The 15985-nt window shown below is 30.8% G+C and overlaps 2 protein-coding genes across 2 annotated transcripts in view; one reads left to right on the forward strand and one right to left on the reverse strand.

Annotated features, from left to right (window-relative positions):
- Positions 1-13361, reverse strand: part of LOC126777687 (uncharacterized) — an 89570-nt gene extending 76209 nt beyond the window's left edge. Inside the window, exon 1 of the mRNA XM_050500825.1 lies at positions 13256-13361. Coding sequence (XP_050356782.1) covers positions 13256-13325 — 70 coding nt within the window. The 5' untranslated portion in view covers positions 13326-13361. The remainder of the gene's footprint in view (positions 1-13255) is intronic.
- LOC126777663 (UBX domain-containing protein 6) overlaps positions 1-15985 on the forward strand; it is a 410195-nt gene that overhangs the window by 365927 nt on the left and 28283 nt on the right. The window lies entirely within an intron of this gene.

Raw genomic sequence — 15985 nt, forward strand, 5'->3', positions numbered from 1 at the left:
ATAAATAATTATATAATAACGATATATACAAAACCCTTTACCGAAACGTGCTGCATCTTTTGGTATAAGCTTTATGTATATAATGTATATTGATTTAATAGTTTTACCGGTTGGGCATTACAAAAAAAAAAACTCCTCATTTATGAGTATAGAAGATAAACAGACCGAGTAACTCACACACCAAACATTTTTCATCTAATAAAATCCCATTCTATCTAGTTGACGTAACAATTTAGTATTCGTTGACTAAGGTTGTACGGATAAATTATTAGGGTACGATAAATGTAGGGATGATGTAGGATTAGATAAACGTTTAATTTAGTAACATTATACATATGAATCGTTTGTCATGTTAATGTATTTTAATATATATAACTAATTTGCCTTATTAATAGTTTGTACTCATATTATAGTAGACGGTACGCAGACCGACATTATAAAAAAAAAAAAAAACTTATCAATCTATAAATGCAATCATAATGACGCTTGATTGGTGATGTTAACATGCACGCAACTGAATTTTATCAGATCTAATAATTATTATGTGTTAACAACAAACTCATGGTCAGTTGTGAAATATTTTTTGTTTTCAGGTATCTAACCTAGATTATCCTATATAACCTACATTATTCCTAGATACCCCTCTATTTATTAATTTAAAACAGTTTCGTACAGCGAGTTATTTTCGCATTGTAATTGCCCGTATCCTTACCTACTTACCGCAGAAACCGATCGTTAAATGTCAGAAAGTGATATGCAACATTGATTGTAATATTTAAAAGATAAACGTATCACAATGGCGACTTTCTTTTTGTGTTATAGGTTGGCGGACGGGCAAATAGGCCACCTGATGTTAAGTGGTCACCACATCTCCCTTGTGTCCGTTGAAAACCATTTTATTTGGTGGTAGAGCTTTGCGCAAGCCCGTCTGGGTAGATAGCACTTACTCATTACATAATCTACCACCAAACAGCAATATTTAGGAAGGTTGTGGAAGGTAAATTAACCAATGTAATTACAGACGAAAGTGATATATCTTAGTTAAGTTTAGGGCGCATTGGCGATATAAGGGGATGTTAATAATTTTGCGGTCCCAATGTCTATTGGCGGTGGCCAAGAGTGACCATTTTCCATCAAGTGGCCCATTTGCCTGTCCGACTACCTAATTTTAATTTTAAAAATATTAATTTATAAATAATCTACCTGACACTTAACAACGATCATTTAAGGGCGAAAATTTGCATTGTTATTGTATGATAATGCAGAGATAAATTGCAGCCGATGAAATAAGGTACAATGTATGTTTCCTAAATTTAAATAAGACAAATTAACAATTTAAAAAAAAGCATAAATTGAAGTCCATTTAAATTTATCTGAGAGTTCTGGAAAATCATTGACATAAGATAATAAAAGCATAATCTAATCGCAGCCAATTACCCCAAATAAAAGGTCGTCCGTGACAAAAATACTTGAACAACTGCAAAAGTAGCTCCGCTGGCAGCGAAACTTTTAAAGAGGCAAATTGGTACTCCAACTACTTTCTTGTTTAATAATATTAAGCCTTAAACAGTCCATAAAATTAGGACAGCTTATTTTGTACGGAACATTGTCGTAAACAACCGAGAAGGGATCTTTGGTTGATTACAAAATTATCTCATTCATAAACGTTTAATCTCGAGTAGAATTTGTCGGACTTAATCTGTAGTAAATATTTTTTTGTATTTTAAATTTACTAAGTAAACATCCGATATTGCTGGGCAAGGTCTTCCGATCTTATTATTAGAGATGTATTTTGATGTATAAGCACCTATTAAGCAAGTTCAAATTCAGAGGTTCTTGCCTAGATTTATCAAATCAAAACAATCAATATTATCAAAATCTTTTTAACCAAGTGTCCAAAATTGAAGTACGAAATATAAATACTCCCGTTGGTAGACGCTTCGGTACATTTAAAGAGCACTTTATTTATAATAAAGTTGTCAGTTTATGTGATGTCAAAAAATGTAGTATAAGCGAAGCAAAACGAAAAATATCTGATGGGTTAAATTCCATTACATAACATGGTTGAACTTATGTTGGTGCTATTGACCTGACTGCTACACTAAATAAACTCCACTCAAAATTAGTACCTACATATATTTACTACAAATAATATTTATTGTTATTTAAACTGCATTTAGAATATATTACTGTACGTTTTATTCTATAGAATTTGGTACCCGCAGAACAGGAATTCATTTTTGATTAATATCATTCTAAATTTAAATTTCATAAAATATAAAGAACAAAAGGGATTCAAACAGAATTGAAGAGAAATTTGGAATAAAAAAATACTAAACTTATATATATAGTACAAAATTAGTTTTTATATATTATTTTATTATAATTATATAGTGTTTCCCAGTACACAGTTATGACGCAACTATGACTCCTTATATAGGCCCTTTAGGCTTATGGTCCATACAGGCGTAACGAAAAACTCAGCTCCATTTACAGTTTATAGGAGTTTTACGATAGAAGCAGCTTTTCGTGTAGTATGTAATATATAATACAGTTCGGTTTTTGTTAAGGATCAAAAATGGTCCACATTTTTATAAAATATTTTATGAAACGAATTTAGTTGTAGGATATGTTCGTATTGGCGACGTAATTAATATATTTAATGTGAGATGCGATTTAAAAACTATAGAATATAGAATGGAATGGCTTCACGAGATTACAGGCGCATATTACCGTGACGCTCTAACATGGTATTAATGAAGACGGGCTTAAACAAAAGCCAATAAATGAGGACGATCAGTAAACATATGTAGGTATATATTTAGTAAATTATCATTTTGTCATCGCATATAACTGACATACCTACTTCTCACTTTTCTATATTCATCATCTATGTGCGGCTGTCACCAATTAATACTTGATAAGAACTTCTACGTGTAGCTGCTGGTTGTTTATTCTACCGGATAGAATCGACAAGAAACTTAGACGTCCCTAAGGATGGAGTAGCATGTTCCAATAACTATAAAAACTATGTACAAGACGCTCTTTGCCTTAATATAAAATCTATGGAGAACAAGGTGTATACTTATTACTGCATATGATATAATTTAATGACTGAATGACCTCGTTGGTCTATTGGCTTGATGTAAGACCGTAGACTTGGAGGTCGTGGGTTCAATTCCCTGGTCATGCCAATAAAAAGTTATTGAGTTTTTCTGTCAGAAAATTCTCAGTAGTAGCCTGAAAACTGGAAGTTGGGAGTGTGTACACTCCCGTGCCTTGGAAAGTACGTAAAGCCGTTGGTCCTGCACCTGAACTCTTTCCGGTCGTGTCGGATTGCCTCATCGGATTAAGAGAGTTAGGGAATAGAAAGTGCACCTGTGTTTGCACACAAACTTGTGCACTATAATATCTCCTGCGTAGTTGGCTAATCTCTCTTGAGATTGGCCGCCGTGGCCGAAATCGGTCTGGAGGATATTATTCAAATTCAGAGGTTCTTGTCTTGATTTATTTATATTATAATTTAGTTAATCAATTTGATTCTAAATATGTATTCGGTCTTATGCATTCTTCATTTGAGCAAAATTAATTTATTTTCACGAAACTCCTTTTCTGAATTTTATTCTCTTAGCACACTTCATTTCGAAATAACAAGCCTGGAAGCCGTCGGAAGCCGTCGAAATACTCACGCTATTTATCAAATTTGTAAATTCTGTAAATTTTGGTACCGGATCGTAATACCAATAACGTGTTATTTGGGTTTAATTTTATTTATTTCTCTAAGCATCGCTTCAAAATTGTAACACGCGAAGTGGAATAAAAAAAATCTATTGCCGAGGATGATTCATTGTTGTCTAGCCATTTAATTCCATTTATAATTTTATCTTGATAATATTTCAAGTATCGAATCGCTTCAATTGCTAGCAAAATATTTTTATAGAAAGAAGTTTGATTGTAAATCAGCCTCCTTCACGGCCATTCTATTATAAGTGTCTTAATCACAAAAGAAGCTTAAAATAATAAATTAAATTTCATATAAATTGAAATAAGAACTTTTATTTCAATACAAAAACGTCATTGGCGATAATTTAATTATTTTTTCACACTTATAATCTTTTTTGACAGAAATCAAACACGATCAAGGTTATCAGGCACTAAACGACTTGTTGTTATATTGCTATTATCAGAAAACCTGCTAGAAGCAGAAAAATCTCGAAATAACCAGTTTTTTTTAACCGTGAATTCAAACTCGGGACCTCTTATTACATAACCGTAAATGCTAAAACTTACACTAATAAGGCAGCTCTTATATACACATCATCATCATCACAGATCTTGTAAGAACTTAATTAAAATATGTGTTATTTTGAAGGAATGAAAGGAATCTTTTTATAGCCATATAGTAAACAAATAATGACAATTTAAATTTTAGGGTATAACATTTCGCTACAAGGAATCAGAAAATATACATATGGTTACAATATGTGTGTAGTGCTGTTTATAGCTATAATGAAACTACTAATAAAATACTATCACACTTAATTGTATTAAGCAGGTAAATAAAAGACTAGCTTTAACGACTCCCATTCAGAATTTATGAAGGCCTTCAGAATTTAGTGCTTTATTATTAGAACAATAAAAAGAGAAATAAGAAAAATGTCTACGCAGTTAACAGAAAATAATAAAAGCAAAGCTGTTTTTATTTCATTGTGAAGATTTCTTTTATAATATAAGAGTGCTTGGTTACTTCAAATACTTAAATACCTGTTGAGTTTTTATAAAAAATTGTTAGACTATTTTTTACACACTGTTATTGATATTGAAAAATTTAGTTTTATTACATTTTCTAAGCATTGGTAATTCGCAAGAACTTTTTTTAGCCCAGTGGTTAGGAGACGAGAACCTTAACCGATTATGTTCAAACTCGAGCAAACACTACTATGCAATATTTCATGTGCTTAATTTGTGTTTATTAAGAAAAATATCTCGTGATCGGTGGAGAAGGAAAACATCGAGTGGAAACTCCCATTGACGCAGCATGGCACCAAACTTTCTCCCCAAAAAGGAGAACAACTTAGCCCAGCAGTGGGATATTCACAGGCTGTTGCTATCAGTCGTAAAAACCTTTGGTTATAATATGTCACTCAGACTACACCGGCTATATCAAATAAACTATATCGATAAGATGTTGATGTTCTTTAGACTGAAGTCGGCTACTCCTGATATTCTCAAGGAACATTTCTCCAACTATAGATATTTTAAGTTCAAGAAAGATTTTGTAACATGTGTATTCCCCAACTCAAATTAAAGCAGCGCAGTGGCATATACTTCAAACCATCTCCTGGAAGGGTGCGAAGACCTTTGTCTGCTTCTTTGAAATTGTTGATTATATAACAAAGAGGCCGAACTACTTTCGCATATATATATTTATGTTTTATATACAGTAATATGAAGTTTACATAATTATATTTCATTTTATTGATAAACATCTACAAGGATTTTATATAATGCTGATACCCACAGTATATACAGATTGCGTTACAGTGTCTGACATTAGTAGAAAATATATAAGCGTTGCCTACAAATGCCTTCACTTGTCTTATTAAGTTGAAAGCTCGGTTCGTAAATACAGCAAAAAATATTCTTTCGACTATAAAATTCATATTCCCTTGGGACATTTTTTTCATAACACTCAAACGTTTTATTTTATGTGAAATATTACATAAAAATAATAACAGAGTTGATGATACGATATAAAATAAAATATTAAATTTAATTTAATACAATTGATAAAAATATAATTATCAATGCATAGAGAGCAACAAAAATTATTGAGGTATTAGTAGACTATATATAATATTTTTAATAAGTTTACTTCATTAAAGTATAAAACAATCTAATATAAAAAAATCTCGTGTCACGGTGTTTGTGGTCGAACTTCTTCGAAACGACTCGACCGATATTTATGAAATTTGTTATGTATATTTGGGAGGTATGAGAATCGGTCGTTAAGTATATTTCATACCACTTAAGGGTGTCCCTATCCACATTTTATTTCCTATATTTGTCATTTTTTTTATTTTGTATTTTATTTAGATTAAGCGTCAAAAGATACATGTCATGTCATGTTCTAACCCATCATCCCATTTTGTAATCACGAATTTAGTATTTTTGTATGAGAGTATCAAAATAATTACTTATAGTGAACCTCATTGAACTTTCGTCTACGACATTCACGAGAAGCATCGCGTCATTTTGACATTTAAAAATTTGCAAAATATTTAATGATTTATTTAATTGATAAGAAATATAAACGTGTTTTATGATATTGAAAAGGTTGGTAAAATACTAAAAGATCAAATACATTATCGGTATACCGTTTTTATCAGTAAATACAACAATTTGATCTATTTGTGTGTGTGTGTGTGTGTGTTACAGTGAAAATGCCAGCAAGACGCATGGGGGCCCATTTGGGCCGTCAAACTAATAAAGCATCAAGCATGCGTAATAATAGAGTAGAAGGAACAGACGAACAAATCCAACAAAATAACGGAAATGAGCGTGTGATCATATCACCATTGAATGGTTTGCTCATCGGCACGTATCCAGTAGCAAGGCTGTTCCTGAAGTCTATTCGAAAAAATATCACAAAGGACTTCGTTCCTCCCCGGGTCTCTTCTTCCCCAATCGTACATTGTTTTTTTGTTATCATTTTAATTTACACCTGACTTAAATCGTGTCTTCATCGCAATTTTATGGAGGAAAGTCAAGAAACCGAAATTGTCGCAAGTGTAAATAATGCAATCTTGAAAAATAAGTTAATAAATCATGTAAATTAATTCAAGTATACATTCAATATACACATGATTCGAGTGTTTACTATTGACATATAACCAGAGAAATGATAGTATAATCATATGCTCAGCGTCAAAAAAACTATCGAAAGAAAAAAAACGAAACCAATGACCATTGTTTATCAAGCAATTATAACAATATTTAATTTATAGTAGATTCTGTTTTTATTGCTCGACTTTCAAAGACATTTTTGATGTTTAATTTATTGTTAAAGGGCTTAAATTACTTTGAGAATATTTAAAATAAAATTCTTTAGAAATAATAACGTCATCATCATTCTGAATCAAATTTAATTATTTAACGCAAAAAGTAAAACTTAATTTCATTTGAATTCTGTTAGCAGCGCCACCTTTGAATAGACTTTGTTTGTTTATATAGTTTGTGTGAAATAAATCATCTCGAGTTGTGTAAAATATTAAGCTATATTTCAAAAAATATTTAGCAGTAATTCAATTTGTATGTTTTAATAGAAACTGTTAGTTGCTAATAATTGAATCGATTTAAAGGCAATAAAAAGACGCGGTTGCCTCAATGGAATTATAAAAGGATTAATTTAAATTAATATCTTAGGAGTCACGGCAAAATTAACTTTCTCGCGCAAGAAGAAAAATTATGGTGATGGCCAACGATGCGACAGCGAAATAGCCAGCGCAAAGATTATGTTTCATTTATATGTAATAGTTTATCCCATATTATACCGCCAAACAGCAATATTTAGTATTGTTGTGTTCCGGCTTAAAGGGCGCCAGTGTAACTACAGTCACAAGGGACAATTTAGTTCCCAAGGTTGATGGCGTATTCGCGATGTATGGCTAATATTTTTATAGTGCCAATGTATATGGGTGGAGGTGACCATTTACCAATAATAAAAATAAAACAAATAACCACCACCACCACCTTTTTCAAAAGTTCTGTCTCATAATTTGGGATGAGACGAGACATAACCTAAGAAAACAATAATAAATAAACGCATAAAAAATTTCGCAGGGTGATGCTTTATGTATATATGTATAATGACAATCAATAAGTCGCAAGGCCAAACGATGTCCGTTTGTGTCACACGGATATGTGGAATGTTCTCGGGTGGGCAAACCATCGAGTTTATTTGTGTTGGCTAAAGACGGATTGACAAAAAATATCGTACACTCAATTGCTCTTCGAAATTAATTAACTGCTTTAAAATAAAAATATATTATTTTTTTCATTTTACATTTAAATTTTAATCAAACAATGAATATGTCCATTACATTAATGAAATACATTGAATTGAGAAAATGAATGTTTGGTGTTTTTTTGTTTTTACCAGCGGCTATCGTCTACAACGCTCCTTTCCTTTTTCTGTCATAGATCCCATCCCAACACACTTACAATAAATTCGTTACTTTTAATTTAAAATTCAAACTATTCAGTAAATATAATTTATATGACAGAACAACATTACCGGGTCAGCGAGTTATTATATAAATCTATAACTGTGCCTTTTATTTTATATGCTTTTATACTTTTCATAAGTATATAGTTAATATGTAATAAATTTGTTAGTGTAGTTACTTAAGAAAAAGGGCATGTACAACAGCGGAAGTACAAAAAATCTTTCATCTTCAAAGTTTACAAGTCTGATTCAAAGACAGAAATGTTACTTTTAATGTATAAAAAAAATTGTCTATCTGTGATTTCAAAATAACTGCCTTTTTTAAGTTAATATTTTTTTTCAGACAGACAGATCGCTGCTATCTAGTAATTCAAATATTTATAATATACTTGGCAATATGGAAGAAGGGTTTTTAGTAACAGACAGAATTCCACACCAGCTAAGATGGAGTCTTAGCACTGAAGCCAGTATTTATAGGCGAAGGTAACTTAAAACAGAAGATTATTTCATTCAATACTGTAATATGACGATTGAAAAGTTTCATTATCAGCCTACTTAAGAATATTTTGGTTTAATTTAAATCAAATCAATAATCACATGTCTTAAAATAAAATAAATGTATAAATGTAGCACTGCTTTTATTTAAAGGGACTATGTGCATAAATAAGAGCAAGGAAATTCATAAGAGAGACACAACAAAATATCCTCATACTCTAATGAGATATCAGATCTTGTGGTTCACTAACAATGTATGCCTTTGAGTATTCCAGTGGAACTTTTTGGTTAAATTATTTTGGAAGGCCTCGAATTTTCGGACCGGAGGGTTGGCACGTGGTGCATTCGAAATATGAAGCGCTTTTTGCTTTTAACGCTTTTGTGTTGGCCTCTGGCTATACTTGTGAAGTTTGTGCGTTAAAATGCTCTTTTTCATTTTTGATTTCGCTGCATATTTTGCTTTAAATGCAAATGCGATCTGGAATTTTATCATGTTTTAATACTGGTATGAATAATTTGGAATCAAATTTACTATTAACTATATAACTTACTTACTATTAACTTTTATTTAAATGGTTATTGTACCATCAACAACTATTGATGGTACAATACAGACAAACTTTTAAATAATAAACTTTATTCAAATTATTTTAGGTTTTTTTCGACAGACAATAAATTTTTTTTATACATAAAATTACTTTGTTATATGTTTAGAATTTCACCCTGAGCTTAACATTATAATATGCTGTGTATATTTGGGATATTATAAGATAGTATATGAAAAAATATAACAATAGTAGATTTAATCATTGTAATAATATATATGTTCTCTAAACTATAACGTATATAATGTATACAAAACGTAATAATATAATGTAAATTAAATTATTACGTTTTGTATCATTTTTCCAGGTGCCCACGGAAATATGTGCAACAATCGGCAATGTTTATATCGTAGAACAGCAGTACTTGGTATTGTTGTGTTTCAGTTTGAAGGGTGAGTGAGCCTATGTAATTACAGGCACAAGGGATATAACATCTTAGTTCCCAAGGTTGTTCAATGCCAATGTCTATGGGCGTTGGTGACCACTTACTATCAGATGGCACATATGCTCGTCCGCCTACCTATCCTATAAAATAAAAGAGAAAAAAAAGTTAAGTCACAATAACAACTTTTTTTAATTTATTAATATAAATTTAGCTTAAGTAATGATGGGATATTTTTAATTCCACTGTAAGAAAAATATGTATATAATATTTAATCTGTATTATATTCTGAATATAATAAGAGCTTTACACGGCATAAAATTCCTTCCAAACCCTCGTGAATTCAATATTCAAAGCGGGTAGAAGTAGGACGATTAAGTCACGCATCATAGGTGCTTTGCACACTAAAAGTGGTACACGAGTACTCGTTGCTCTGACAATAAGAAAAGTATATAAACATTTCGGTTTATATTTTCCGTGATGAATTGAAATTTGTATGCCTTTTTTTCACTGAAACTTTTTTAGGCAATGTAAATATAATAAAAATAAGGGTCTTTCAGGGTTGAATTTGAGGTCAACTAGTTTATTTGTTACTTGGGAGTGAAACGTTTCTCACTAATGCTATTTTATTAAATAATCGGTGTTCGGTATAGTTGAAGTTTTTAAATGAAAATGTATAAACAGAAAAATCTAACATAAAAAATCCCTCTTACTAGATTTAATAAGAATCGGCTATATAATAGTTTTAAGTGTAAAGCAATCTACTAGCAATATATGGCACTATCTGATACTTGAAAGCTAATGACATTTCATGAATGGCGTAAGGACTTATGCCACTGAAAAACGTATAAAATATAATACTCGAATGTTATAAATTTATGTGAGCAGTGGAACTTATAGACTTGTTCTGTTTTAACTTATGATCGTTCGATTACTAATAATAATAATAATGTCCTCCAGAACGATTTCGGGCACGGCGACCAAAGTAAAGGGACGATAATCTGACACGACCGGAAAGACTTCAGAAGCAGGCCCAACGGCTTTATGTGCTTTTCGAGTAACGGGAATGTACACACTTCCAACTTCCAGACTCTGAGCTGCTACTGAGAATTTTCTGAAGGAAAAACCCAATAACTTTTTATTGGCCCGACCTGGGAATCGAACCCAGACCCTCCAGGTCTGTGGCCTTACAACTAGCCACTAGACAAACGAGGCAGTTCGTTACATTACTAAAGGGTTATCTAACCATAGAAATAGAAAATAAAAAAGTGTTAGCTATTTTTGTATATAAACAAAAGTAGCTTCGAACGCATTAATATTGGGTCTACCAATCTTCGTAGACTGCATATTTTTCAGAAAAGTTAAAGACATAATATTAAATCAGAGTCGTTTTACATTGCATTGCCATGAAGTGATTAAAATGTAATCCCATTATCACTTTTTGTCTTATTATTCTAAATTGTCTTAAATATCATTCACTTAGTCGAAAATTCTAATTATTCGATTTCAATTCGAGAATAATATGTAATATGTTTCGATATATTTTCTAAGAAATCGAATTACGGTTATGCTATTACGAAGAACTGAACATTCATAAGTTAGGGCTTCGACTGTACGTCGTATTTTACTGGAAATGCTTGATGTAATCAAATCAATAGATATTTAAGCCGCAAAAGCTCAACACAAATACGCGAGTTATGTGGAAGTCAGAGGTTTAATTCTAAACCCTTGTGCTACTATCCAGCTTTTGGGATATAAATTGTACTGTTTCTTAAGCACAAGCTTTTTGCTTAACCGGGGTAAACAGTAGGAATATTAGTATTTTTTTATAAAAATATAAAAATCAATGTGAAAAAAACATTTATCAGAACAATTTTTATTTAGAAATAAAAAATGATATTTATACTATATTGTTTATTTGCAATATTTGGTGAAGTTAAATAAACGCTTAAAACATACGAGTATATCATCGTTAAAAATTAAGTACATAGTTTTTTAGTTTTTTGATATTATTTCTTATTAGCTTAGTAAGTATTAAAATCAACATCGTTGTAATGCAATATAAACACGTGGAAATAGAGAACCGAATCTTGATATTGTTACAGCAACATATAACTATCAAGGAGTAGTTATTCGTGAACATATTCCAAGAGCTGTTGTGAAATTTCACTAACAAGTTGATACTGCAAAATGAGAACAAACATTCTGAAATACACCACACACGTACTATATACAACTATACTATTATATAAAACTGTTTTTGTTTTTTGTTGTACTAAACAAACTTAAGTGCTTAGTGTAATATATAGTTTAAGGTTACATATGCAATAAAATCCCGGGTCAATAAAAAGTTATTGAGTTTTGCTTTTAAAGTAGCCATCCCGGAGTTTGAAAGTAGTCTGTTTACACTCCTTTGCCTCGGAAAGTATGTGAAGCCGTTGATTCTGCGACTAAACTCATAACTGAAGACGGGTATTCGTGCAATTTATAACCTGGGCCCAAAGATTCACTAATATGTAAAGAAATTAAAATAATGACTGTCGCTTCTCAACATATATTTCATAAAAACATAAAAGATTTTCCCAGAAATTGTGACGTGCATACTTTTAACACCAGGAAAAAAGTATAAGCTTACAACCACTATTACCAGATTATACAGGGTTAGTAAGTCTTTTATGTGACAATGTATACGCTTTTACAACAGGATCGTTCAAACGTTCAAAAACATTCAATTGTTAAATTTAAAAGAATTGTTAAGGAACGCTTGTGTGCATTGGTTGTGTACTAACTACTTTTTAAATGATTGCACGCCTTGGGAATGAAACGATTGCCACCAGGTTTTTTCAAATGAATAAAAAAAATATTATTCTGCTATTGTTGTATATTACTTGTAATTGTAAATAATGAGATATAATAAAAATCCCGTTGAGTTTATTTCACCGGTTATTCTCAGGTCTGAGGTGTTTATCTCCGAACCGGTGGTAGTTTTTTAACATAAGTAAGTGTAACGCTTCTATATTAAATAGAGACTTTTGGCTTTTACTATCGTTACGTATTGCCACCCTCCTGGTTAATGAGTAAGATAATACAGAGTGAAATTTTGAGCGCAGAGTTTGCGCACCTACTTGAGTACATTCACACGTCCCGCGTAGTTGGCTTTTTTATATTATAGTTAGGTTGACTAAGAAATAATAAGAATAAGGTCCAAACCTTCTCCTCAAAAAGGGAGAGGAGGCCTTAGCCCAGCAGTGGGACATTCACAGGCTGTTACTTTAGATTGACTGGTAAGTGGTTATCATCGCCCATAGACTTTGGAGCCGTAAGAAATATTAAATATTCCTTACATTACCAATGCGGCACCAACCTTGGAAACTAAGATGTTATGTTCCTTCTGCGTGACGGGCTTGCACAAAGCCCACCAAGTGAACATTATATGTCAACGACTGATAAAATCATACCCGAGTTTTAAATTTGAAAATATCATTATATTTTTTTTTTTAATTATGGCATCTATATATTAGTTATAGTAATATGAATATAACTTACCTATAAACTGCAAAGATATACAGGTCATGCAGATAACGAGAGCTTGAAGTAGAACTGTCATTTTGAACATTTTTCTATTTACACTTCTCACTTTTGATACAACAATACTCACTGTTTAATTTATCACTTTACTAACATTATTTACTAATTTATCGATGCTTATATCATAATTATTTAAATCGAATTTATCTAATGGTTTTCTTTTAATTTTCTTTTTTCTATTAACATTTTATTCATGAAATTCTTATTCTTTCTTGCCGTATCTGATTGCATCCTCGCCAAGATTCCATTTTTAAATTAAACGATATCGGTTTCTATTTTGGACCTGAAACAAAATAAAATATATTTAATGCAAGAAATCTAAATTAATAATTATTAAAAAAATCTTATGAAATATAAATAATGAATTTGATAGCCTTATAATGTATATATTTTTATATAGAATACGGACGGAAATATTAACCATCTCTTACATCGTTAATGCCTCAACAACCTTGTCAATTGAGATGTTATGTAACTTGTAGTTACACAGGCTCACTCATCATTTAAACTGGAACACAACAATACTAAGTACTGTTTTCATATATTTTGATATTTTATGGCTCCGATTCATTATTTTTATTAATCCTATTAATGCTATATATGTCGATATTAATTGATCTATTCACAATATGTAACCTTATAAATCTTACTTGGTTTATTTAGGCTTGAAATTTAATTCGTTTAAAATCCGCAAATTCTATCACAGTCATATCAATTATTATTATGTAATTTATTAATTTTATAAACAGAATAAAATCTTTAAAATAAAATACAACGAACAAATTGAATATAAAATATTTAATGGTTAAAATAATGAGTTTGAATACGATTCTTAATCTGTTATACAAAACGGTACTCTGGAATTCTTCCAAATTCACTAGAATAGTAAAATGTTTGTTTTGATGTACTGTAACGATGTACACGTTTGCTATCTCCGCAATCGCGCGAAATGTTTTGCCTTTCTATTATAAAAATAAACACAGTGTATTTCCTGTTAAATCTTTTGTTATGTTTAAATATAAAAATTTAGAACGAAAACTTTTATTCTATATTATGTATTATAATACTTTATATTATATATATATATTTATAATATAAGTAGGTGGACGGCCACTTGGAACGCCTGATGGTTAGTTGTTGCCACCGCTCATAGAGATTGGCGCGCGTAAGAAATATTAACCATTGCTTACATCACCAATGTAAGGTTGGTGGCACTTTGGGAATTAAGATGTTATGTCCTTTCCGCCTGTAGTCACCCTGGCTCACTTACCCTTCCAATTAAAACACAACAATAATGAATATTGCTGTGTGGTGGTAGAATATTTTATGATTGGGTGGTATCTAACCAGACGGGTTTGCACAAAGCTCTACCACCAGTAAACTTCTGCTTTAAATCAATTATAATGTATAATAATTTATATTAATATGTGTACCAAGAAGATAAAATTCACGCTTGTCACGTCAATAGACTAAATTTAAAACAGGTGTTACTGCAATGCGCAGATACTTAAAAAATAATTTTAAGTACTAAAACCTCCTCCTCCAAAACGCTCTACAAGTTTTATATATTATAGTAGTTTTTCAGGTGGCATTAAAGAACTTGTTCCCTAGATCCAAAGGGTGTACTTTATTTTGACCAAAAATGTCCTTAACCTATACTAAACAGATAGGAAATCTTGTCATCGCGATGTAGAAATATGACAATTATTTTATATCGCCATCTATAGTACACAACGGTGGAATTACGATGTACTTAAAAAGTAGTATAGTCATAACAAAACAAACATTTCTTAATTTATTAGTATAGTTTTCATTTTAGTATAATTTATCATTTCGGCTATCATTCTTTTTGTATTTTAAACAGGTGTCCAGCCTAGTTTCAGTGGTTTGGCAGTGGCTTACGAAAACTCGTTAAAAACTTTGACTACCAAATTAAGAGAGTTCTATACAGAAAGATTTTTATTAAAACTTTCAAATGCCGTTCTTACTCGATTTAAGTTATTTGAATTTGTACATTTGATTTTAAAGTACACTTCTAAAGTAATGCACAAAGAGTGAACGATAGCATCGAATTTTTCTACATTTAAAATTTTTAAACATGCTTCTTGAAACTCATGAAGTCTTTTAAAATTTGTTGTCAAGCTTAGAGTTATAACTGCACACAAGTAAGTTGTTTTTTTTATTTATATAGCGCAGCGCAATTGAATTAGTTGATTTATTGATGGTTTTACTTATTTTTTATTCAAGTATTTCATTTTTATATCAGAAATTATAACCAGTTATTACTTTTTAAATAACATGTAGTTTGTGTTATAAATAACATGTAGTTTGTGTCACACTTTTACTTCCTTAAATACTTTTCAAATTTACATTATTGAAAATTTTAAAAGATAAATCGAAATTCTCCTTTTTTGTAATATTAATAATAAGAAAGTCAATTAAATTTAACTCAAATATACTACTTGTAATAGCAACTAAAAGCAGTACCGAAGCATAACTAACGAGGTATTTCAAGGACCATCTAGTTTTGACATATTAAACTTGAGAGCTCAGACCGTAAAATAAAAAGTTTATATTCAAGAAGGGTATTTATCGTTATAAATAACATGTATTTTTCTAAATAAAAAAAGTATTTCGAAATCTGAATGTAAAATAAATTCTTAAGAATATATATAAAAGGTAATGTTA

This window comes from Nymphalis io, chromosome 23, assembly GCF_905147045.1.
Source record: "Nymphalis io chromosome 23, ilAglIoxx1.1, whole genome shotgun sequence".
NCBI classification, from domain to species: Eukaryota; Metazoa; Arthropoda; class Insecta; order Lepidoptera; family Nymphalidae; genus Nymphalis; species Nymphalis io.